At 34.7% G+C, this 21,664-nt stretch overlaps 2 protein-coding genes across 4 annotated transcripts; both read right to left on the bottom strand.

Moving 5' to 3' along the window:
* Window positions 1-9,515: 9,515 nt before the first annotated feature.
* Window positions 9,516-14,592, bottom strand: LOC107796439 (uncharacterized). Its single transcript, XM_016619211.2, has 6 exons — window positions 14,155-14,592; window positions 13,135-13,294; window positions 11,749-11,936; window positions 11,073-11,196; window positions 10,267-10,397; window positions 9,516-10,029 (listed from the first exon to the last, which is right to left on the bottom strand). The coding sequence occupies exons 1-6, from the start codon at window positions 14,377-14,379 to the stop codon at window positions 9,892-9,894; spliced, it is 966 nt and encodes a 321-aa protein (XP_016474697.1). The 5' UTR covers window positions 14,380-14,592; the 3' UTR covers window positions 9,516-9,891.
* Window positions 14,593-16,568: 1,976 nt separating this feature from the next.
* LOC107796437 (uncharacterized) lies at window positions 16,569-21,020 on the bottom strand. Of its 3 annotated transcripts, XM_016619206.2 has the most exons (8): window positions 20,734-20,954; window positions 20,331-20,457; window positions 19,777-20,112; window positions 19,604-19,697; window positions 18,427-18,548; window positions 18,120-18,266; window positions 17,478-17,576; window positions 16,569-17,207 (listed from the first exon to the last, which is right to left on the bottom strand). In XM_016619206.2, the coding sequence occupies exons 3-8, from the start codon at window positions 20,095-20,097 to the stop codon at window positions 17,157-17,159; spliced, it is 834 nt and encodes a 277-aa protein (XP_016474692.1). In that variant the 5' UTR covers window positions 20,098-20,112; window positions 20,331-20,457; window positions 20,734-20,954; the 3' UTR covers window positions 16,569-17,156. The 3 variants fall into 3 exon arrangements, with proteins under 3 accessions (XP_016474692.1, XP_016474691.1, XP_016474693.1); XM_016619205.2 differs by lacking the exon at window positions 20,331-20,457 and having other exon boundaries at window positions 20,734-21,020; XM_016619207.2 differs by lacking the exon at window positions 20,331-20,457 and having other exon boundaries at window positions 20,700-20,954.
* Window positions 21,021-21,664: the final 644 nt, after the last annotated feature.

Below are 21,664 nucleotides of genomic sequence, written 5' to 3'. Positions count from 1 at the left end.
TGAATTTGACCCGTTGGCAACGGTCCAGAAAATTTTAAAAAAATAAAAATAAATTATAACGAAAACCGGGCTGGACCGGGCTGTAGCCCGTTAAAAACCTGTTAACGGGTTACCGGGCTAAGTGGGTTCCGGTGCACCGGTATCCAAAAACTTTTCGTTTAAAACCCGCTCCCCGCCCAATCCGTCCCAGCCCGCCCCCAAACACTACAGTGCCGGGCTGACCCGAGCTGAACCGGATCGAACCGGATTGTAGCGGGTCAGTCCGGTCCGATTAACTTGTATAGCTGAAAGTGTTGAGACGCCGGGGGCTAAAGTGGGGGCTTGCCTGCCCGGTATTGGGCTTTGAACGGTCAATATGCTGCCCGGGTAGACTACGGGCAATAGGGTAGGGGTAAAATGGGAATTTAGCCAATAATGGAGTGGTGGGTTGGTTGGGGGAGGGGAGGTGTTCATAAAAGGGTTTACTGGAGTTTTAATAAGTGGTACAGTGGCAGCACGTGGAAGTTTCATATGAAGGGGTAACCCAAAATCTGAGGGAACATTTTTGTACAACATTCAATACTTTGCTTGGCGTTTTCTGTATATTTATTTATAGTACTTCGACCTCGAAATTTAATGTTGATTTTAATTTTCTTGGTGAATTTGAACACCTATATTTTAATTTGTCTAAAATAAAATTTACAAATTGCAAATCGTATTTTCTTATACGTAAAATGTTTAAAAAAATTTAACTACAGAAAAATCATTTGACTGTTAAAATAATGGTGAGGGGAGTTGTTGGTTTTCTGTTCTTTTTGGATGTATTCTCAAAATCTTAAAAGAAAGTATTGATTAAAAGGGGTAACTTGTGCAAATGCTTGAGTGAATTTTTCTGGGGTGGTTCTCTTTTTTTTTTTTTTTTTTTAATTTGTGAGGTCAAGTGTGATAAGTATAACATTATTATCGAATCATTTCACCCTTTACCTTGAAAAAGTATGTATGGCCACAATGTTTTCTAAAAACAAAAGGACATTCATTCAAGCAATCATTCTGAGATTATTTCACGGAAAGAAGACCATGAAACATTCATATGAGTCAATTTTCTTTTAACTTAGTGATAAATTTAAAATCAAATGGGATAACGAGCTAACAAACAAAAAATTAAGGAAAGATTTATCTTTATAAAGGTGATCTATAATTTAGAGTTAGTAAAGAGAAAGTGATTTATTATACGGCAAATGGCCAAATATACTCATTTACTTTCGAAAATTGTCTAAAAATACCTCTCGTTATACTATTGGGCTATATATACCCTTCCCGTCATATTTTGGAACAAATATACCCTTATTTTGGATGGAGTGCCACGTGTCAGCACCAAATAAAAATGACCCATTTCTTTTTTTTACCCGATACGTTTTAAAAAACCCACCACCCGACCTGTGTTTAAAATTTATTTTTTTAAAGCATATATTCTGTAAATACTGGATTTTATTTTTGTAAAAACTGATTAAAAAAAAAAGAAATTTGTAAAATATATATTTTTAAGTCTTTTCAGTTTTTTTAAAGTATATTTTTTTGTAAAAATCGAAAAAATAATTTTTTTAAAAAAATACAAAAAAATATATATTCTGTAAAAATTAGAAAAAAAAGAAATTTGCAAAATATATATTTTTCAGTTTTTTAAAGTATTTTTTTGTAAAAACTGGAAAAAAAAAGATTTTGTAAAGTATTTTTATTTTCTTAAAACTAATACATATGTAGTCCACTGCTTTAGGAGAGTCTTTTTTTTCAGTTTTTAAAAAATATTTTTTTCCAGTTTTTACAAAAAAAATAATTTAAAAAAACTGAAAAGACTTAAAAATATATATTTTACAATTTCTTTTTTTCAATTTGTACATAATATATATTTTTCAGTTTTTAAAGCATTTTTTAAAAAAATATTTTTTTTCAATTTTTACAAAAAAACTACTTTAAAAAAACTGAAAAGACTTAAAAATATATATTTTACAAATTTCTTTTTTTTTTGGTTAGTTTTTACAAAAAGAAATTTCAGTTTTTACAAAATATATTCTTTAAAAACTAAATTTTAAAACGCGTCGGGTGGTGGGTTTTTTAAAACGGATCAGGTAAAAAAAAAGAAATAGGTCGTTTTCATTTGGTGTTGACACGTGGCACTCCATCCAAAATAAGGGTATATTTGTTCCAAAATATGACGGGAAGGGTATATATAGCCCAATAGTATAACAAGGAGTATTCTTAGATCATTTTCGAAAGTACATGGGTATATTTGGCCTTTTGCCGTTCTTCATTTGTATTTTCTCGCATATATATATATATATATATATATATATATATATATATATATATATATATATATATATATATATGCGAGAATAATTGGTTAAAATATGTTATGATACGTGGTCGTCCGAGAAAGGAATACGTGGAGCCCAAGACAGGAAGATGACTGAAGACTGAAGACAACTATTATGTTTGTCACCGGGAAGAATAATGCTCATAAAGATGTGATAAATGCTCTTCTCCCGGTAGCATTCAATAGAGAATATTCATAGCATTAAGAGCAGTTATCCCCCCTCTTTCCTCTTCTTCTTCTTCTCCCCTATTCTTCCTTTCCACCTTTTCTTGAGTCGAGGGTCTATCGAAAACGGTCTCTCTACCTTTCCAGGTAGGGGTAAGGTCTGCGTACACACTACCCTCCCCGGACCCCACCCGTGGAATTATATTGGGTATGTTATTGTTGTTATTGTTGTTGTTGTTGTATTAAGAGTAGTTATCTGTTACAAGGAATTTGACATTTTATGTTCACCATTGTATCTTCATAAATACCTCTTATAATTGACATTAAAGAAGGGAACAACCCTAGGACTTTCTTTATAGCTATAAATAGTGAGTTCAGTTGTCATTGTAAAAAAAAAAGATTTTTCTCGCAAACTTATACTATATTTTATATAAAGCTCAATCCATTTTATCTTCTGATTTCTCGATTCTTTTGTTGTTGTGCCCGGAAACCTTATTCCCGGAATGTTGCTTCTGTTGTTTCGTCTATATCTTAAGGCTAAGTATTGCGAATGTAAGGCCCCGGAAAATTTCGCTAAGGAATTTAAGGTTCTGTGGTGCCAAGGTAGGCTAATTTATTATATTTTCGAACTTTTTGGGTTGAACAATGTGTTGGGGAGTTGAATCATTTCGATCTCGGGAAGCCAGGTCTGTAGCACGCTAGATCGTGCTATATACCTCGCGAAGCCAGGTCTGTAGCACGCTAGACCGTGCTATAGAGCTCGCAGCGCAAGGTCTATAGTGCGCTAGCCCGTGCTATATACCTCGCGAAGCCTGGTGTATAGCTCGCTACAGAGCGTGCCTAGCTTGATCTGTAGGCCGGTCCGAATTTCGAAGGGTCTATTTTTCTATCTTTATAATCCGATCCTATTTTGATTAATAGCCCTTGAGGCTCGTTTTGAAGGCAAAAAACTAATATTTTTAGAGAGAAGTGAGAGTGCTCTAGAGAGAGAGAGAGAGAGAGAGAGAGAGAGAGAGAGAGAGAGAGAGAGAGAGAGAGAGAGAGGAGACCCTAGGCTAATTGTTCATCAATCCTTGCTCAAAACTTGGAGAATTCACAAAGAAACCTCACATGTTCTTCATCTAAGAGGTAAGGTTCCATACCTTAGTTTTCAATTTCGAATTTGGATAGAAGATGGTTGGTTGAGAATATGATTCTTGGGTGTAAGAGTATTATGTATACATACATGTACCAATAAGATTTGTGGGAAGATTGTTGAGCTCAAATAAGTAAAGACTGGTTGTGGAATGAAGGAAATCTTGTAGAAGAACCTTGTAGTCAAATTTGCACATTTAGTGTTTGATAAAATATTCAAATGAGCTGAAACCATGAATATCTTCCTAATTTGTGTTCAATTTTGTTATGTCTCAAAATAGATTGGGATTGCTAGGATTTTCGGAACGTTGTAGTAATTTAAGGAAAGCTCAAAGCGAGGTATGTTGGCTAAACTTCTCTCATAGAATTGAATCACATGATGTTCTTGTAAGTCCCGAGTTATTCATTATAAATTAACTATTCTAAATAAGCTTTGTGTCGAAAGGTATATGTTTAAAATGTGTTCTGAACTCTCTTGTCATATTGTGATATCATACGAAAATGTGTTCAAGTATGGGATGTGTGTTAAGATGTTATGACTTCAGAAGGCTATTATGCCAAATTATATAAGAAATATCGACGTGTTTAAGACTCTTAATTACTCATGTGTGTATAGAAAGCCGTGATTAAAGATGCTTGAAAGTGAAATGGGCGAGTTGGGGATATAAAGTGTGGCTACTGTGCCAATAATAAAAGTTATATTTTTGGCTAATGGTTCCAATAAAATGAAATGATGCGATAAAGGTTATGAAATGAGCCTTGATTCAACTGTTCTAAATTGACTTTGAAAATAGATTTGCCTAAAAGCTTATGTACTCAAGTCGTGCCCAAATATGGTTGTTTCAACTAATGCTATGCTTTGTAAGTATTTCCAATGTGTTTTGAGCTCTTATATATTCATGAATTTAAACTGTGTATTGCCTTTGGGGGAAAAGTATTTCAAGAATAAATGATGTGTTACTCGTTTATGATTTTAACTTGTGCTTCGATTGCCAATAATTTTACTCCATTTCTTGAAAAGAAATCTATTGTGTTTAAAGCCTTCATTACTAATAAACCTAAAGTTATGATTTCTGAAATATTTTATATGTTGATATTTATGATGATGATCCATGAAAAGAAAGATATAAAAGTGTGGAATATGAAATACGACCATTATGCCATGAAAGAAGAATCATATGTATGGCCAAGAGAGCCAATGAAATAATGATGTTGTAAGTGGTTGAAAGTACGAATGAAGTGATATGTGACGTGAAAGGTTATGAGATGAACGTATTTGTATTTTTGTTTTCAATTTGTTATAAACTCCTACTTTCTCATGAGTAAAGGCTATGGTGTTCCTAAATGTTTTAAATGCTCTTAATGTTCTATGATCACCCATGGAAAATACAAGTAAGTGATAGTATGAACATGAAATATGGCCGCTTGCCAAAATGAGAATTATGAGGCATTGTATGTTTCAATGGTTTCAATCATAATATGTATGCTTTTAAAAATAATTAATGCAAATGACTTCTATTGTTAAGTCCTCAAGAGTCATGAACCTATCTAATGACCCCAAGATGTCAAGTGAGTGAATAACGAGATGAAAGGGAGATGTCCTATGCTAGATGATGATGAACCTTAAGAAAAGAAATTGGGCTCATGTGCTATTGAAATTGACTTATTGATTCACCATGCATGTGTTAATGTAATGAGCTGTGTTTCTCCATGATAAGCATGAATATGAAGTATTCCAATGATATGGGAAATTACGACCTTAAATGTAATGTTAATCATGTCGCTTTGAGTTTATATATGGTATTGTGATACACCTACACCCGCATATATTGAGGTGAAGCGGCAAGACCGCTCTGTGTAGAGATTGTAGTATTGTGATACCCCTCCACCTGCATATATTAGGGTGAGGCGACGAGGCCTCTTTGTGTAGAGATTGTGGTATTGCGATACACCTCCACCCGCATATATTGGGGTGAGGCGACAGGGTCGCTTTGTGTAGAATTGTGGTATTGTGATTACACCCTTATCCGCATACATTGGGGTGAGGCGGCAAGGCTGCTTGTGTAGAGTTTATGGTATCATGGGTTCGCCTCCACCCATATACATTAGGATGAGGCGGCAGGGCCGCTTTGTGTAGTGTTTATGGTATCACAGTTGCACCTCCACCCGCATATATTGGGGTGAGGCGGTAGGGACGCTTTGTGTAGAGATTGTGGTATTGTGATACACCTTCACCCGCATATATTGGGGTGAGGTGGCGGAGCCGCTTTGTGTAGAATTGTGGTATTGTGATTACACCTCCACCCGCATACATTGGGGTGAGGCGGCAAGGCCGCTTTGTGTAGAGTTTATGGTATCATGGTTACACCTAACCCGCATACATTAGAGAGAGGCGGCAGGACCGCTTTATGTGAAGGTGGTTATAGAGGATCCCCGACTTAAAATCTATAAATGTTATTGGAAGCTCTTAATAAATTTGCTTGACTTTAACGGCTATCTAAGCCCATTTTATTGTTACCATGATTCATCATATTCATGTTGTATTTTCAAGTCCTTGAATAGGTATATTGTGTATGGAATCCTACGGACGGTCTATGGAACATATAGGTGTATTGTGTATGAAATGTATAGGTGTACGGTATGAATAAACACTATGGACAGTCTATGAGACACATAGGTATATAATATGATATGTAAACAATAAGGACGATTTATGAAATATATAGGTATAAAATAAGAGAGGGAGGTACCACTTTCATTGGCCTTGTTTGTACATGTTGTTTCAATTATATTATATTATGTATTCCATGTATAGTTCATATGGCTCAGTTGATCCTAAAATAAGTTTAAAATGATGCAAGTATAATAATACATGAAATGTGATTCTATGTGATGTTTCATAGTTTCTTGATATACTTTATTTACTTTTTATTGGAGCTACCATATTTTCATATGTTGTTTTGACTGCCTTACATATGAGCACTATCCGACATGTACTCATGTCCCTTTTGCCGGGGGCACTGCATCTTTTAATGGATGAATGTATATTTCTACAGGATGATATAGATCTCTGATAGGGATCTTCTTCACTACTCAGCTTATGGTGAGCCCGCTACAGTTCTAGGGGGTGTTTGGGTTTAGTTCATTTTATGTATTTAGGTATCTATTGTCATAGAAACTCCATGTACACTCTGGGTTATGTACTTAAAGTTTTGAGTTTTGTCATGTATCTATGTTCACAGTATTTACAGTTATTTATAAAGCTATGTATCCATAATGAGGAGAATTTTAGGCTATTGAACCAAATGTATTCAATTTGAAAGTCAAGATCTAATTATGTTATGGTAAATCACGCATGAGTAATGATGAGAGTTAATGTAAATTAGGCTTGCTCGACTGGGTTTACTCGGTTGAGCGCCGGTTGCGCTCCTCGAGGTCGGGGCATGACAGCGTAACTCTTCAATTATTTATTTATTTCAGGATTAAATTAATTTATTTATCTAGAAATCACGTATAAATTCAACTGTACCGTTTTATGGGTAAACAGTTTGGCGTCCACCGTGGGAACTAGATAGTCGTGTAATTAAATTGATCCTTGCCTTTTTTACTAACGTGTTTTGATCGTTTTTGTCTTAGAAAAAATCATAAGAAATGGCAGATAACACTGTTAACGACATGCACAACCCCGAGATTCGAGGGGATCAGCTTCATTCCGAGGACTCAATCAGCGATACCCATAACGAAGGGAGTGACACTACACCAGTGCATGTCATGCAGTATCCTCAACATGTTCGGGGGACTACTCCCCAATTTTATCTTCTGATTTTTCGATTCTTTTGTAGTTGTGCCCGGAAACCTTATTTCTGAAATTGTTGCTTCTGTTGTTTCGTCTTATATTTTAAGACTAAGTATTGCGTAACTCTTCAATTATTTATTTATTTCAGAATCAAATTAATTCACTTATCTAGAAACTACGTATAAATTCAACTATACCGTTTTACGGGTAAACAATATGATTTGCATGCATTCCCTGTTATAACACTTAATCCAATGGCTACGCATATCTAATGTGCCCATGTTTAATGAAGATTTTCCTTTGAAAGTGTTAGGCAAAAGTTGTAACTTTATTTTTAGAAGAGTTAAGAAGTTTAAGGAGATTTTGATTCTGAGTGGCTAAATATGCTATATTTGGTGAAGGTAATACCTTTCTAGTACCAGATGATACCTGCTTTCTAAGTTCCAACATGATATTTGTCTTGTCACCGAGAATTTATTCTCAAGATATGCTTTGCATAAGTCACAAGTAACCTTAAAATCAAAATTTCTGTATTCTTATACACTACTATTTCTTTATTGATTTTTGTATTAATCAGTATACAAATGTTAACATATCTAAGAAAAAACTCTTATTACTACTCAGTTACCTAATTTGACTTCAATCATAAATTCAAGTTGACCGAACTGTGATGATTTTATTGTTTTCTCAAATTCAACTTGGTACTGATAAAATCGTTTTAACGCTTATTAATTGTTATCAATGAACATACACTGGTTAATTACTTTATGCATGTATTAGGTACCCGATGAATTAGCTGAGATGCGCAGATACGTATCTCTTGTGTTGGCAAATTAGTTTTCTATACCATGTGGAATAATTTTAAGCAACTTGTAGTATTATTTACAGAAGGAGAATAAACAGAATAAAGATAATGAATGGAGGACACCAACCAGCGAAAAATTGGAATTGATTCTAAAAGCAAAAGGACCACTGCTTTCAATGTTCTCCGCGTAAACTGTTGATGCCTTCGCGTTTTCACTGTTTCTTTGACCGGACCTTAGAAGATGTCTACTTTTTCAGCTGCTCAGTTCATGAACTGCACTCTGTTCCATTACTTTAGGCTTCAATAAATATCAATACAATTGCAGATGGATGACACATTTTTATATAACTATAAAGGTCTGAGATTGCTTTTTAATTTATTCTTGTATTTTTTGGTTATTCTCCATCTTTTGCGGACCGAAACAAGAAGGAACTTGCTAACGTCAAAAATTTTATCCTTCTAATGTACTTATCTCATGTCAATACCAAACCAATTGTTCCCTTCCATGAAAGCACAAACATAGCAAAGAGTGTATTGTATTCTTATAAAAAATTATATATATGAATTAATTGTTTAATTGAATAAAATTTGGTTAGCTTTTTATATGTAGAAAATCAGTAATTAATGCCATTAATTAATAAAATAAAAAATCAGTGCACTATGTACATATTTTGTCATACTCAAGTAATAGTCAGTTGGAACTATTACTATTCTTGTTTCGGTTCGCAAAAGATGGAGAATAACAAAAAATACAAGAATAAATTAAAAAATAATCTCAATCCTTCATAATTATATGAACATGTGTCATCCATGTGCAGACTTATTGATGTTTATTGGAGCCAAAGTAATGGCGCAGAGCCGAACCCACTTAAGCAAATCTCCGTTAGTCCCATTTTGCAAACACATTTTTTTTTTTTTTTTTTTTTTTAGTATCTTTCAAATGAATATCATCTTCTGTATTTGGAATACTGACGGGACTTGTCGAAACTCAACTGATATAAAGCTTACACAGTAACATTTTTATTAGGAGAAAGAAATATTAAAGGATATATGGAACATCTCCACCTTTCATGTTTAGCTCATTTGTCGGAAATCTTTCTTTATTTCTTTAACTTTATATCTAATTAAACATCACTACAAAGAATGAAATGAATGGCGTAGAATTTACAAATACATTTCTAATTCTTTTCGTCAAAGACAATGAGTGTGACTATGTCTACACGTGCATTGGTTCTTTTTACATTTCTATAGAAGATGCATAATTCTAGGTGTGCAGAGTTACCCGGTACTTGTATTGATAGAAGGTAGCAAGAGCCTCGTGGAATAGTTGAGGTGCAAGCCGACCCAGACATCACAATTATCACTCCAAAAAAGGGCATGATGCTAAACACAGATAATGGATGTATAGTCTCATGAATTTATGAACCATACCACACATGAAAAAACTAACCATACCCTTCTACATGGATGATAAACTTCTTAAAATCACATAGAATTGGTACTAAGTTTGCAAGTTGAACCTTCTGAATCCAACGGCTTTACCGACCGCTCGGCAGCAACTATCCCTTCAGGAGATCCAATGAACCTCAGTATACACCCCAAAGATGACATTCTGGTAAAAGAGCAAGTGACAAGCTACTATGATGCTGAAGCAAGTTCAGCTTCAAGTGTCAATTTAACACCATCCCTAAATGCAGTTGTTGACATATTGAGTGTCTGAATCAATCTGGTGATATCCATGGATATATCTGCTGGAGATTTTACACCGCGGTTAACCTAGAAAGTTCAGATAACATACGCATGTTAGGTACATGGTTTGAACAGAATAGCATTAGCGATATTTTCTTCCAGCTGTTTTGTGCTAGTAGTGCAACACAACAGGGAGAAAATGACGGTGAAAGCAGATTGAAAGCTCATGTATTGGTACAACAGAAGCTGGCCGGAAAATGAGAAATTAAGAGTCTACTTTTGATAATTTGTTTGTGTGCACATGCAAATGTCAATATTACTTACAGTTGATGAAGACACTGGTTTGATCAATGACAAATTATAACCTCTAATATGTGCAATGGCTTCAGCCATCTGAACCCTGGAAACACGATCTGGTCCACCCACGTTCAAAAGTAACTGTATCGGCTCTCTCCCTAGAAACAACGCACATCAAGTGATAAAATGCGAAAGGTCAAGGAGACAGAAATTCAGGTAATCTTTAGTCACAAACTTTACTACAAGGCTTTAAAAGGAAAAAGTTTGATAATATAAATGTCAACCACATCGATAGTAATGTTGTGGAATTTTTCTGCATTGAGCCATAGTGAACCATTGGACACTGAGCTGAACTATTGTTCTGGATTATATTCCAGTTAACTCAATAATATATTTCAAAAGAATTATCATGCAACAAGAAAGGGTGGATTAAATATGTAGAAAACTACCATAAAGAATAGAACCAATCCTAGAACATTTTCAGAAGGTAACTGATACCTTTCTGCCCCAAAGCTCCAATTCTACCTCTGAAAAGAAGAACCTTTGTAGGTCTTTACAATGGACTTTCAGAAAACAAAAAGAGGAGCATGATACAGTCCAATCAGAGATTACAGTGAAAAGCTTTCAGTAACATAACACACACATGTAAAAAAGAAAAAGTGAAGAAGGGTATCACATACTCCTCTTTTCTTTTTCTTTTTCTTTTCTTTCTTTGAGAAAGGTAACAGGTAAAAGAGTATCACATCTTTGTTAATACAGACATCGAGGCTTGTCAAAAAGCTATGTAACTTTGATCGACGCAATCCAATCTGGAGGGTCAAAGCATGACAAACCTGAGATCCATCTATTCGTTAATGTCCATATGATGGTCACGAGATCCTTAACATAGATAGGACAACGGAACTCATCATGAAAAAACTCCATGGCATCTCCCTTCGCAAGAACGCTATCCATCCACTGCATGATTTTCATGTGAAGAATCAGACAAAGCCCAGCAGTCAAGTAATTTAATGCCATATATCATAGTAGAAATGCTTGGTTGAGACGTGGTTGTTCTTGTTGGTGTATCATAATAGAATCATGACTAACTAATCAATTTTATGTTCAGTTAATGTAACAACACGTACTATAGATTATAAAGCTTAATAGAGTTACTCACTAGTCACTCCCTATGATATGACCATTGAGTCCAAAAATAGGGTACAAATAGATGGAATTCAATAGTAATCTCAGATAGAGCACAAATTATTATGTGTGACAGTGTGAGCTTGAATACATCTCAATATCAAGTTTAAATCAACTTACAGGCCAAACAAAAAAAAAGCTTGACATACTATGAAGTGGTTAGGTTAAGCATCAAAAAAAGATATAAAGTGGTTAAATTTCCAAGCAAAGTAGCAAACAAATGAAGAAAACATGGAGGCTAATATGGCCCCCACTCAGTCTACTGAACAACCCCTTAATGAAGTTGGACAAGTGCAAGAATAAGGTGAAGTTCATCGTATCCACCTGAACTGGAAGTGATTTTGGGACAGGGGAGACAGTCTGAGGTCCATAAATAATACTGCTCCTCAAAATTGCAAAATTTGAGTAATTTGCAGATATAAACTGCTCTGCTGCTACCTTTGATCTTCCATAAACATTAACAGGAAGGGTTTCATCATCTTCCTTGTAGAAGGATTTGGTCCCTTCATAAACTGAAATGAAGTCAAATTAGCTTCACCTTGTCCCATTAAAATTGGTGTGCATTAGTCAAGAGACATGAGAACATTCTAAAATTAAATGACTGTCAGTCCAGCCACATGAGAACATTCAACAATTTGGTAAAGTTATATCAACAAGAAAGAGAGCATGATCACAGATTCTTAGGTTGCAAAAAACTTCTTCAAATCTATTCATGGAAAGGAACACTACCAAACAAACAATATGAAGAATTAACATCAACAAAAATATCAGGCAAATCGGTGAACAGAAGTTAACGTCCTAATTTTGTCAAGATTTTTATGCACCAGATATTGAAGTCAGTATCTTCCTTATCCAAGTGTCTAGTTAATTTTAAACATTTTCACCTGTATCTGCCTGAGGAGTTACAGAAACTTCAAAATAACATGTCAAACCTACTGCTGCTTTCCTTGATACTAAAGAATTTCCCATGTGTTAGAAGGAACCAGTTCTTTATCTATTAATGACATGCTTGTGCCAGAATTTGTTTCTTAGGAAGGAATTTCGGAGGTAGCTACACCAGGAATTAAGTATATATGGTTTGGGCCCTATGATATTGATAGCCAGCAGTGTTGTTAATGGCTCAAATTGAGGTGTGCTTAAGCCGTCAAGCTAGGTGCAGTGCAGGTAGGGTGCTTCATCTCACTTAGCGGCACTTCAATGCAGGCACAAAGCAACATTGAAACAGAGTTTAGCGAGGAGATAAAGTTTAACATCTGATGAAACAGGTGAATCCTTTTTCAACAAACGAGAAAAGGAGAATCTGTTATATCAGTGTAAACGAAGTCAAAGGCTCCAAAGCAACATTGAATGTAAGATGAGTGCAAGGGCAGAATAGACTGCCCAGTAACCAAGTAGAAGTGGAGTATGGTAATAGTGGAGGACTTGCATACTCCGCGATGAAATTTTCACTCTCAGAAGTCTTACAAAGGGAGGAAGTATATCCATTTTACATTTCATCTAGGTTTACTTATTTCCAACTGTACCAAAAAAGTGAAACAATGACCAAGCAGAACCAATTAAAGTAAATCAACGTTTTACCATTCTCCTCCCCTGTAGAGAACCAACATACTTAGCCTAAGAAGCATAACCAGCTCAAGACAGAAGCAAGAAACTCTCATACTTCTGTAATGAATTAACTATTGTTACTACAACGACTTCTATGTGCCTTACCTTGATCAGTAGACAAGTGAATCAGAAGAGTACCACCATTGCTAAAGCTTGACAACCATTTGACAAGAACAGACGGCACATTAATAGCCATGGCAGCAGTAGGATCCGCTTCACAGGCACGCGGAATAGAAAGTGCAGCACAATTAACCACAACATCAGGCTGCTCATTCACATTGCAAAGCATGATGTTAGCTATTACAGACACTTTAAGTGGTATAGTAATAATTTTGACCTACTAGGCAATCCACAATTTAGGGATTTATCCTTGATCACAAAAAACAGACACCAAAACCACGCGTAAATAAATTTAACCACCCTGAGTGATATCAGTCGAGGCAAACAAGAATTTGAAGGCAGCGAGTGCATCTTTTACTATACATATACGTATAAGAAGTTTTTTCTTTAAATTTTATATAAACATATATATATATATATATATATATATATATATATATATATATATATAGACAGAATGTGAGACATTCCGCCCTCTGCCTATATATTGGATCCACCTCTTCATATCAGATAGAATATGAACAACACAAATGGACACTCCCTTGTGTAGAATCCCAAACTCTCAGAAAGAAAACTAAAGTACAAGACATAGTGAGCATCTAGAAAACAGTTAATTTACTCTATACTGCAAATGTAATTCCTGAAGACTAACAAAAAGAAAGATGGAATCTTTAGTAACAATTCAATCACCAAAACGAAAATGCAAAAAGAAAAAATGTAAAACATTCAAGACCGACAAAAGAAAAACGAAATGAAATTTTTAGTTAAGTATGTAGTGCAATTCAAACCAAAATTTTCTGAGATGCATATCTCAATCACCAAAATAGAAGTGAGAAAAGAAAAAAATGTAATCTTCAAGACCCACAAGTGAAAAATGGAATCTTCAGTAACTGTGTGTTGTGTGAAATGTAAACTTGCCCAAAAATGAAAATGCAAGCAAAAGAATAGTAATTCTTCAAGACCCACAATCGAAAAATGGAATCTTTAGTGGTGTAAAATTCAGACCTGACCAAAATTTTGAGAGATGGCATCAAAGCCATTGCCGGTTTGTAAATCAACATGGAAGGGTAGGACATGAGGAATGGCTCTTAGTAGAGGCTCAGGAGGAGGGTTGGTGTGGTATGTGAAGGATAATGAGAGAGCATATGGAAGAGTATACTGGATTTCTTGTAGAAGATGCTGCCCCAAGTAGCCTGTGCCTCCAACTATTAATATCTTCTTGCTGCTCATTTTTCAATTCAGTTCGCTGGTCAGGCCGAGGTTAGATCTTGGTGGGTCTTTTTTCCCCTGAAAATTTCTTGTTTTTACCGAACTTGATTACATATTCTTTAAGAAAATTTTAACTACTGTATTATCTTCATGATTCCACATTACATATGTTCACTTGCAAATTTATTAGGATATTAACGAGAAGCAAAGTATCACTACATTAGTTACAAATTTATAACGAAGGTTGTTAATGATTTATAAATATAAAATTTGAACCATTTTCAAGTGAACTCTAAAAACCAAGTATTGGTAACTTTTTTATATACTTTTACCAATCAGCCAAGTCCGAACATCCTTCTCAACCTTCTCCACCCTATTCCCCATCCCCACCAATCCACTCCCACCCTATTCCCCATCCCCAACCCCACCTACCTGTATAGGCCCTTAGGATATTTAGCGTAATATGGCATTAAAGAAAGAGTCGGTCGAGCTCGCCCAAGATGCATCGAAGTCATTGTCCGAGGTGCCGACATGAGCCGTAATCGAGATGTTGTCGCAGTCGAGATATCAACAAGGGTCGATGTCGAGATTGACTATTGATGATAAGACTTGTAACAGCTAATTTGCCAGGATAGGATACTAAAAGGGAATATTCCAGTGGATATTCCTTGCATTTGTACTATTAGGGTTTCCTAGGAAAAATGCCTCATATATAGAAAGAAGCGACAATGATAGGGGCATGTAATATTGATTTTGATAAGAACACTTTTGAGAAGAATACTTTCTCTCTCGCAAAAATACAAAGACTACCTTTTGATAAAGATTCTTGTTCATATTATTCTCACCTTTCCACCAGATCCGAGGATTGATCATACGAATCTTGGACCTATCTATCATTCATCATTGTCATGAGAAATATTCATTCAACCCATTCATTATTGGGTTAATCTTTCTCCTTATTTACTTAAATGGCATTTATTGTTAGTTATATCTCCATTAATGTTCATGCTTTAAGAATATTTTGCACTTATTGCCATCAACCATTTACGGGATTTGTCCATCTACTGTACGTTTTCAAGATCAGTGTCTAGAGCTATTATACTTAACTAGATTTAACCCCTTGTTACATAAATTTAATAGTTTAACCGGAAGTTATATTTTTTGGTCAAACACTACCCACCCCAACCTCCGCCCCACCCCAACCCTAAATAAAAATATTATTAATAGTACTTTCTTTTCATGTTATAGATAGATTTTTTTTTATTTCAACAAATGAGTATTTTTTTTTAATTTTAACAAAAAAAAATTACTTTTTTTTATGTAGAAAAGTATTTTCTTTTCATGATGTAAAAAAAAGTACTTTTTTTATTTCAATAAAATAAGTATTTTCTTTTCATGATGTAGAAAAAGTATTTTCTTTTGTTTCAATAAAAATAGAATTTTATTTTCATGTTTTAGAAAGAGTACTTTTTTTTTCAACCAAAAAAGAATATTTTCTTTTTAGTTATGGAGCACAAATTTTAATGTTATTTTTGCATAAAAAAGTAAAGCACCACATTAGTTCCTTTGGGTTTGTGTGAATTTTTAAAGGAATGATTAAATTCTTGAAGAAAATAGAGTCTTGATAACGTTGGCTATTTAGGGGGGAGGGGGGAGCAAGGAAACATATGGACTTGGGGAGGGGGTAAGGAAAGTAGCATAAAAAATAAAATATTTTTTACTCTCTGACCAAACACAAGAAAATATTTTTCGGAAAAAGTTTTTCACTCACCAACCAAACAAGAGAAAATAAGTGATAAAACAACTCATTTTTCATGAAAACATTTTCTAGGAAAACATTTTCCTTCGTACCAAACACACCCTAAGTGTTAGTTTGGCTAGACTGTATGCAAAATAGGTTTTGTCCAATGCAAAATATTGCGAGAAACGATAAACCTATGATATACTACTCTCTATGTCTCATATTATGTGTCGTATTTCTCTTTTACACACCCTTAAGAAATATTAATTAGAAAAAGGATTAGATTATTCCACCATTATTTATGTCTTAAAATATAATCTCTCTTCAGTGAATATTTATTCTATGTGTTATCTCCATCTTCAAGAACAATTATTACTAAGGATAAAAAAGGAAAAAAAACAATCAATTTTGTCTTAAACTTCTAAAATGACAAATAATTTGAGACAACTATTTCTAATAATTACGACCGTTAATATAAGAGGGAGTAATATATACTTTTGTCCCTTTGGTAAGCAAATTACTGATGCTGTTCACAAGTGGGGTCATTTATCCAAACCCGAGAAGACAGGCATGATCAAATCCAAATACAACTGTAATTTAGGTTATCAAACACTTTAAGATTTCACATTTGAAATTAAAATGTGGCTCTAAGTCCCTTATTACAAATGAGGCCAAGTATAGTTGCTTGAAAGAGAGAGTCTCTCTGTTTATAGTCCAAAAGTTGATCCAAACTTGCAGCAAATCTAGATTGCCAAACTCTCATGCGGAGGAACTATAACCAGTTGGGAAGATCTCACACCCAATGGCTTAAACCGGTTAATTTGCATTGCAAACGCTGACATCATGAGGCATAGATATCCTATTAGCTGGTTCCTGGAGTGCCATACGCAAATTTAGCTTTTCTGGTTACATAAGCTCTTACAAGGAAAAGCTAATGAGGCACAAAGTAACCCCCAATAGCTGCTCCCTCGGGTTGCTTGAGAGTTTCTAGGTAAGCAACTTCTTCTGGTTCATACGAGTGCTTATGTTGTTGAGGCAAAGGCATAAATCAATTCTGTTAGCTGCTTCCTGGGGTGGCTGGGGACTTCTCGATAAGAAACTCAATTTTCTGGTCATGTAAGAGAAGACTTGTTATACGAGAGAAAGTTTCAAAAACATGGCATAAAGCATATGTTTAAAATGAAAAAGTTTCATTGGCACAAAGAATATGCTTAGAATGAAATGAAGTTCTAACTCATTGCTATTATGCTCGCTGTTTCTAATAAGATCATACTCGGTTCATTTGCTTTGCAAAACATCTTGAGAACTTAAACAGTATTCAAGGCGATAAATGTCAAGTAATTAGAAAGTAACATGCAGTAATAGACGGGGTATTCACCTTTACTGATTTATTAACTTGTTCAAGCTTATGAAGCAGAAAATCAGAAGATACAAAACTTCTGGGCTCCATTGAAGCATGGCGTGGGGAGCCTGTCAGCTGCATAATAGATAGATGCAAGTTCAGATATTTAAGTAAAATAAGATAAAAAGAAAGATTTTAATAGGACTTGATTTACATTGTCCATTCATAGTAATGATGGATCATGGATGTAAGATAAAACTGTATTCTGCTACTAGATGTAAGAGTACTGGGGTTCTACTTAATAACAGGTTCAGATAAAATGATATAGACAAACGGGACATCACTTGAAACGACAAGATAAGGTGACCCTATTTCATTGTGTTTCTCGATTATGTTTTTGACATGAAAATTGCCCAAAACAAAGAGATAAATCTGATCTAGTGGCATGATGCCCTTCTGCAGTGCGTTATAGCGATCAGGCGTCATTAATACAACTTTACGCCTTACTATCATCCATGCAAAAAGATACATTGTCTTAAGATTTTCAGGAAGAAATTAAGCCCATAGCAGTAAATTCAGACAAAGTGGTCTTCTATAACCAACCTGGTAAACAAAATCTCAAAAGACCCTGGGCCTAAGGATCTGATTTAGGCAAAAATGTTGGATTATCGTTCTTACCTTTAAAGTTTTAGATGGTGATCTCAAAACAGCTGGAGCCTGAGTTAAGGACTCCATGCGAGAAATACTTTCACCGTCACCACCTTGAACCACAGGTCTCCAACTCCTTCCAACATGTATGACCTTTGATGCTTCAGTTACGATGACCTGCAAAAAATGTATTGACACTTCAAACTTCATAATCAATGTTCTGGTCTGCCAATGAACCCACAAAAAGTAAAATCATAGATCAGTGGAACTAATATATTGAGTGAAAAATCCCAAAAGCAAAAGGAGAAGTTTCACAGAGCATAACAGATTATTTTACCTTCCTTAGGAGTCCAGGATTATGTACACCTTGCACCTGCAGTTCATCAACTGGTGCAGCTTTTCCACGTGCTATACTTTCCACTCTGAAGGTGTGCAGACCAAACATTGACTGTAAGCAACCTACAAACATAAATTGGTAAAGTTTTTAACAGCAATAGGGAGCAAAAGGCGTTCATGAGGTACTACAGAGGGTCAGAAAAAATAATTTATCAAGTAAAACAGTTGAAAAGAACAAAAGAGAAATTATTTAAAATGTTTAGAGTTCAAGAAGATAATGAATGTGAGAATGAACGGCCATGGGTGAGTAATATTGACTGTTATGAACTGAATGAGAATTACCAAGCTAGTGGCTAGTAGTTGCATTACGATATGGCTAACGCTTATCTGCTCAATGTCTAAACTTGCTTTCCTTTTCTTCCTACTCAAATTCTTAGAAAATGTTTATTCTTGCTGTATAGAGTATTACTACTTTATCCACCACAAGACCGTCAAGTCAGATTCTCCTTTTCTTTTTTCTCTCTTAATCTGATTGGATACTATACCTTCTCTACTGCTCTTTACATCAGAGAAAGACATGCACAAGCTCAGATCTTGTGAAACTTGTAATGACAAGTTTAAATTGTTCTTCAAAGATGTAGCAACCAAGGATCTGCTTATCCAAAACTTCACAGTTGAACAGGGACATATAATTTACATGCAACAAATTACTAGTAGATGTTCATGAGATTGTAAGATTTTGCCAGATGCAACCAATTGAGAAGTTACTACTTCTTTAAGTTTTGAGGAAAATGGAAGACATATAATTATGTGCTTTGGTTATAGATAGATAACGGCAGCCACTAGCAGGGCAAAACGTTCATGAGACTGGAGAGCAGTATTATGCAATGTGATTCGGTGAGATCAAATCAGAATTTAGAATTTAGCCCACAAGTGTCAATGGAAAAGTCCAATTTTTAGCAGGAACATAAAATTCATTTGAAAGTTAAGGCCTCTATTTTGGGATTGAGGCATAGTGGATTGATTCTTGTCCAGCATAACTTCATTCCACTGTTCATCTAGCACGACCTCTTTATCAATGGATGGCCGATCAATGCAAAAATTTTGAATGAGGTTGAACCAAAAGAACAATAGAAGAGTTTTAAAGGATATAGGATAAGAAAAGTTGCAGTTGGTACCTTGTTCAATAATAATATCTATCACTAAAGGAAGAGGAATGTGCTTTTCAAATTTTACGTGTCCCCAAAATGGTACAAATGAAAGTCTTGACACCTACAATTGACCAAAAAAAAAATGTATCAGCTCTATATTGTCTCAAGAAAACAGCATGACTTGATCAAGCAATTGATACCTCGTAAACTATTTCATCTGGAGTAACATACAGTTTGCGTGATGAAATTTCCTTTTTGAGCACATATCTTCGTATGGGCAGATAGAGTAACATAATTATTCCAATACCCCAAGCTAAAACTAGCAGCAACGATATAGAGAGCCAGATTATAGTGTCATACTGAACACTTTTCGCTCCAAGTTCATCAAAAGAAGCCATGTATAGTATCTGTTCAGGAGTATCAGCCTCTTCATCATCATCAGGCTCTGATTCAGGATCAGAATGCAGTAACTTCGACGATGAACCGAGATTTGGAAACCCATCAGCATGGCCCATCAGCATTTTTCCAGTTCAAACCTGAACATTATTGAAAAACATAAACTCAAACATGCCAGCAAATAATAAGTTACGTCAAAGTTGGGACTTCCATTACAATTACTGATTGATGATGTTCGGTAACCAAACTTGATCCTACATCGAAGAATTTATGGTCAAATTGGATCATGCAAAAATGGATATCTTATGAGAAACAATTATATTAAGATGGATAATCAGATTCCTTTTATTTCTCTTACCGTTCAAGTAAAGGTGAGTGATTAAATCTTCTAAAAACAATCAAAGACCTCAACCGTAGCTGCATTTCCGTTTTCCAGTCTCTTATTCTCGCTCTTACTGTTCTAATGAATCGGCAGAAGTTTATTGCTGTATGGTGCACACCAAGATAATGTTTGTATAAACAAAAGCATTCTAAGACATGTAGAAAATGATCACACAACAAGCCTAAATTTTCTATTACCTTCCTATGGCTAAAATTCAAAATGCACACAAGAAATGGAAAACAACAAAGAAGAGTAAAGAACAAAACTTTAGGACAACCCAGTGCGTTACTTGTGACAAAGAATCAAGAATTTGAAAACCCAGAAACTGAATCAGTATTATCGTACCGTAAAACAAAAGAATCATTATAATTTTGGGTACCTGGGTAAAACACAACAATAGGGAAGTTACTTCTTTTTTCCCAGCTTCGGATTTAAAAGAAAAAGGGGAGATAGAAAAACTATAATTTATTTTTAATAGGGAAAGTGATTCAAGCTAAAAGTTCGATCCAATTTGTTAGGGTTTGAAATTGGGAATGCCGGGCACTGTTTCGATGAAATTGGCAGTGTACCCAAATGCCGCATGCAACTGACCAAGCATTCAAATTACCAGCAGAAAAAAGTTGAGCTATTTGGATAATCCAACCCGTTTCTTTGCTATTCGGGTTAGTCGGTTATACTCTGCTTTGTCAAAAAATATTATAAATAGCTGATAAGTTTGAAATATTAAAAAATATTTTTAAGTGATGAAATTAATTTTTTAAATAAGTATTTACGTGTTTTGATAAATTTGCTGAAACTGATAATATGTAGTTGATGTGTATGGTATACAAATGTTGATAAATGACTAAATACCCTTAAAACTTTACAAAAAGTTATAAATTAAAAAAAAATCTTTTTAAAGGAAAGGATGAACAACGAATGTGGAATGAAGGAAAAATTAAAAAACTTATTTGGGAAATATATTCTGTGAATTAAAAAATAAACTAGTAAAAATTTTGGTCAAACTAAAGATGCTTATAAGCTAAAGAGCCATAAGTTGGGATAACCAACTTATGACTGATTTTAGCTTATAAGCGCTTTGAATGTTTATCAAACGTGTACATAAGTTAAAAAGTACTTATAAGCCAGTTTGACCAGCTTATAAGATTACAAACACCCTCTTAATTATATAAAAGAAAATTATGTAATAGAATTATTTTGTACTCTACAAGATTGAGAAGTAGTCTTACAATGGTATATTCTCGTAAAAGTTTTTTTTCCCCGCATCCACAGAGATAAAACTTACTAAAAGAGAACAAATAAGAACACAA

The sequence above is a fragment of the Nicotiana tabacum genome, chromosome 19, assembly GCF_000715075.1.
Source record: "Nicotiana tabacum cultivar K326 chromosome 19, ASM71507v2, whole genome shotgun sequence".
Lineage (NCBI taxonomy): Eukaryota > Viridiplantae > Streptophyta > Magnoliopsida > Solanales > Solanaceae > Nicotiana > Nicotiana tabacum.
Note: the sequence above shows the minus strand (reverse complement) of the source record. Positions and strands in the feature narration are given on the sequence as shown.

Excerpts from the sequence above, each read along its gene's own strand:
- LOC107796439 (XM_016619211.2), bottom strand. The coding sequence starts at position 14,379 with ATGAGCAGCAAGAAGATATTAATAGTTGGAGGCACAGGCTACTTGGGG. Across the intron at positions 13,295-14,154 it reads TCTCTCAAAATTTTGGTCAG|CCTGATGTTGTGGTTAATTG; the intron begins GTCTGAATTTTA and ends GTGAATGAGCAG. Across the intron at positions 10,398-11,072 it reads AACGAATAGATGGATCTCAG|GGAGAGAGCCGATACAGTTA; the intron begins GTTTGTCATGCT and ends CGTTGTTTCTAG.
- LOC107796437 (XM_016619205.2), bottom strand. The coding sequence starts at position 20,097 with ATGCTGATGGGCCATGCTGATGGGTTTCCAAATCTCGGTTCATCGTCG. Across the intron at positions 19,698-19,776 it reads CAGATGAAATAGTTTACGAG|GTGTCAAGACTTTCATTTGT; the intron begins GTATCAATTGCT and ends GGTCAATTGTAG. Across the intron at positions 17,577-18,119 it reads CACCATCTAAAACTTTAAAG|CTGACAGGCTCCCCACGCCA; the intron begins GTAAGAACGATA and ends TCTATTATGCAG.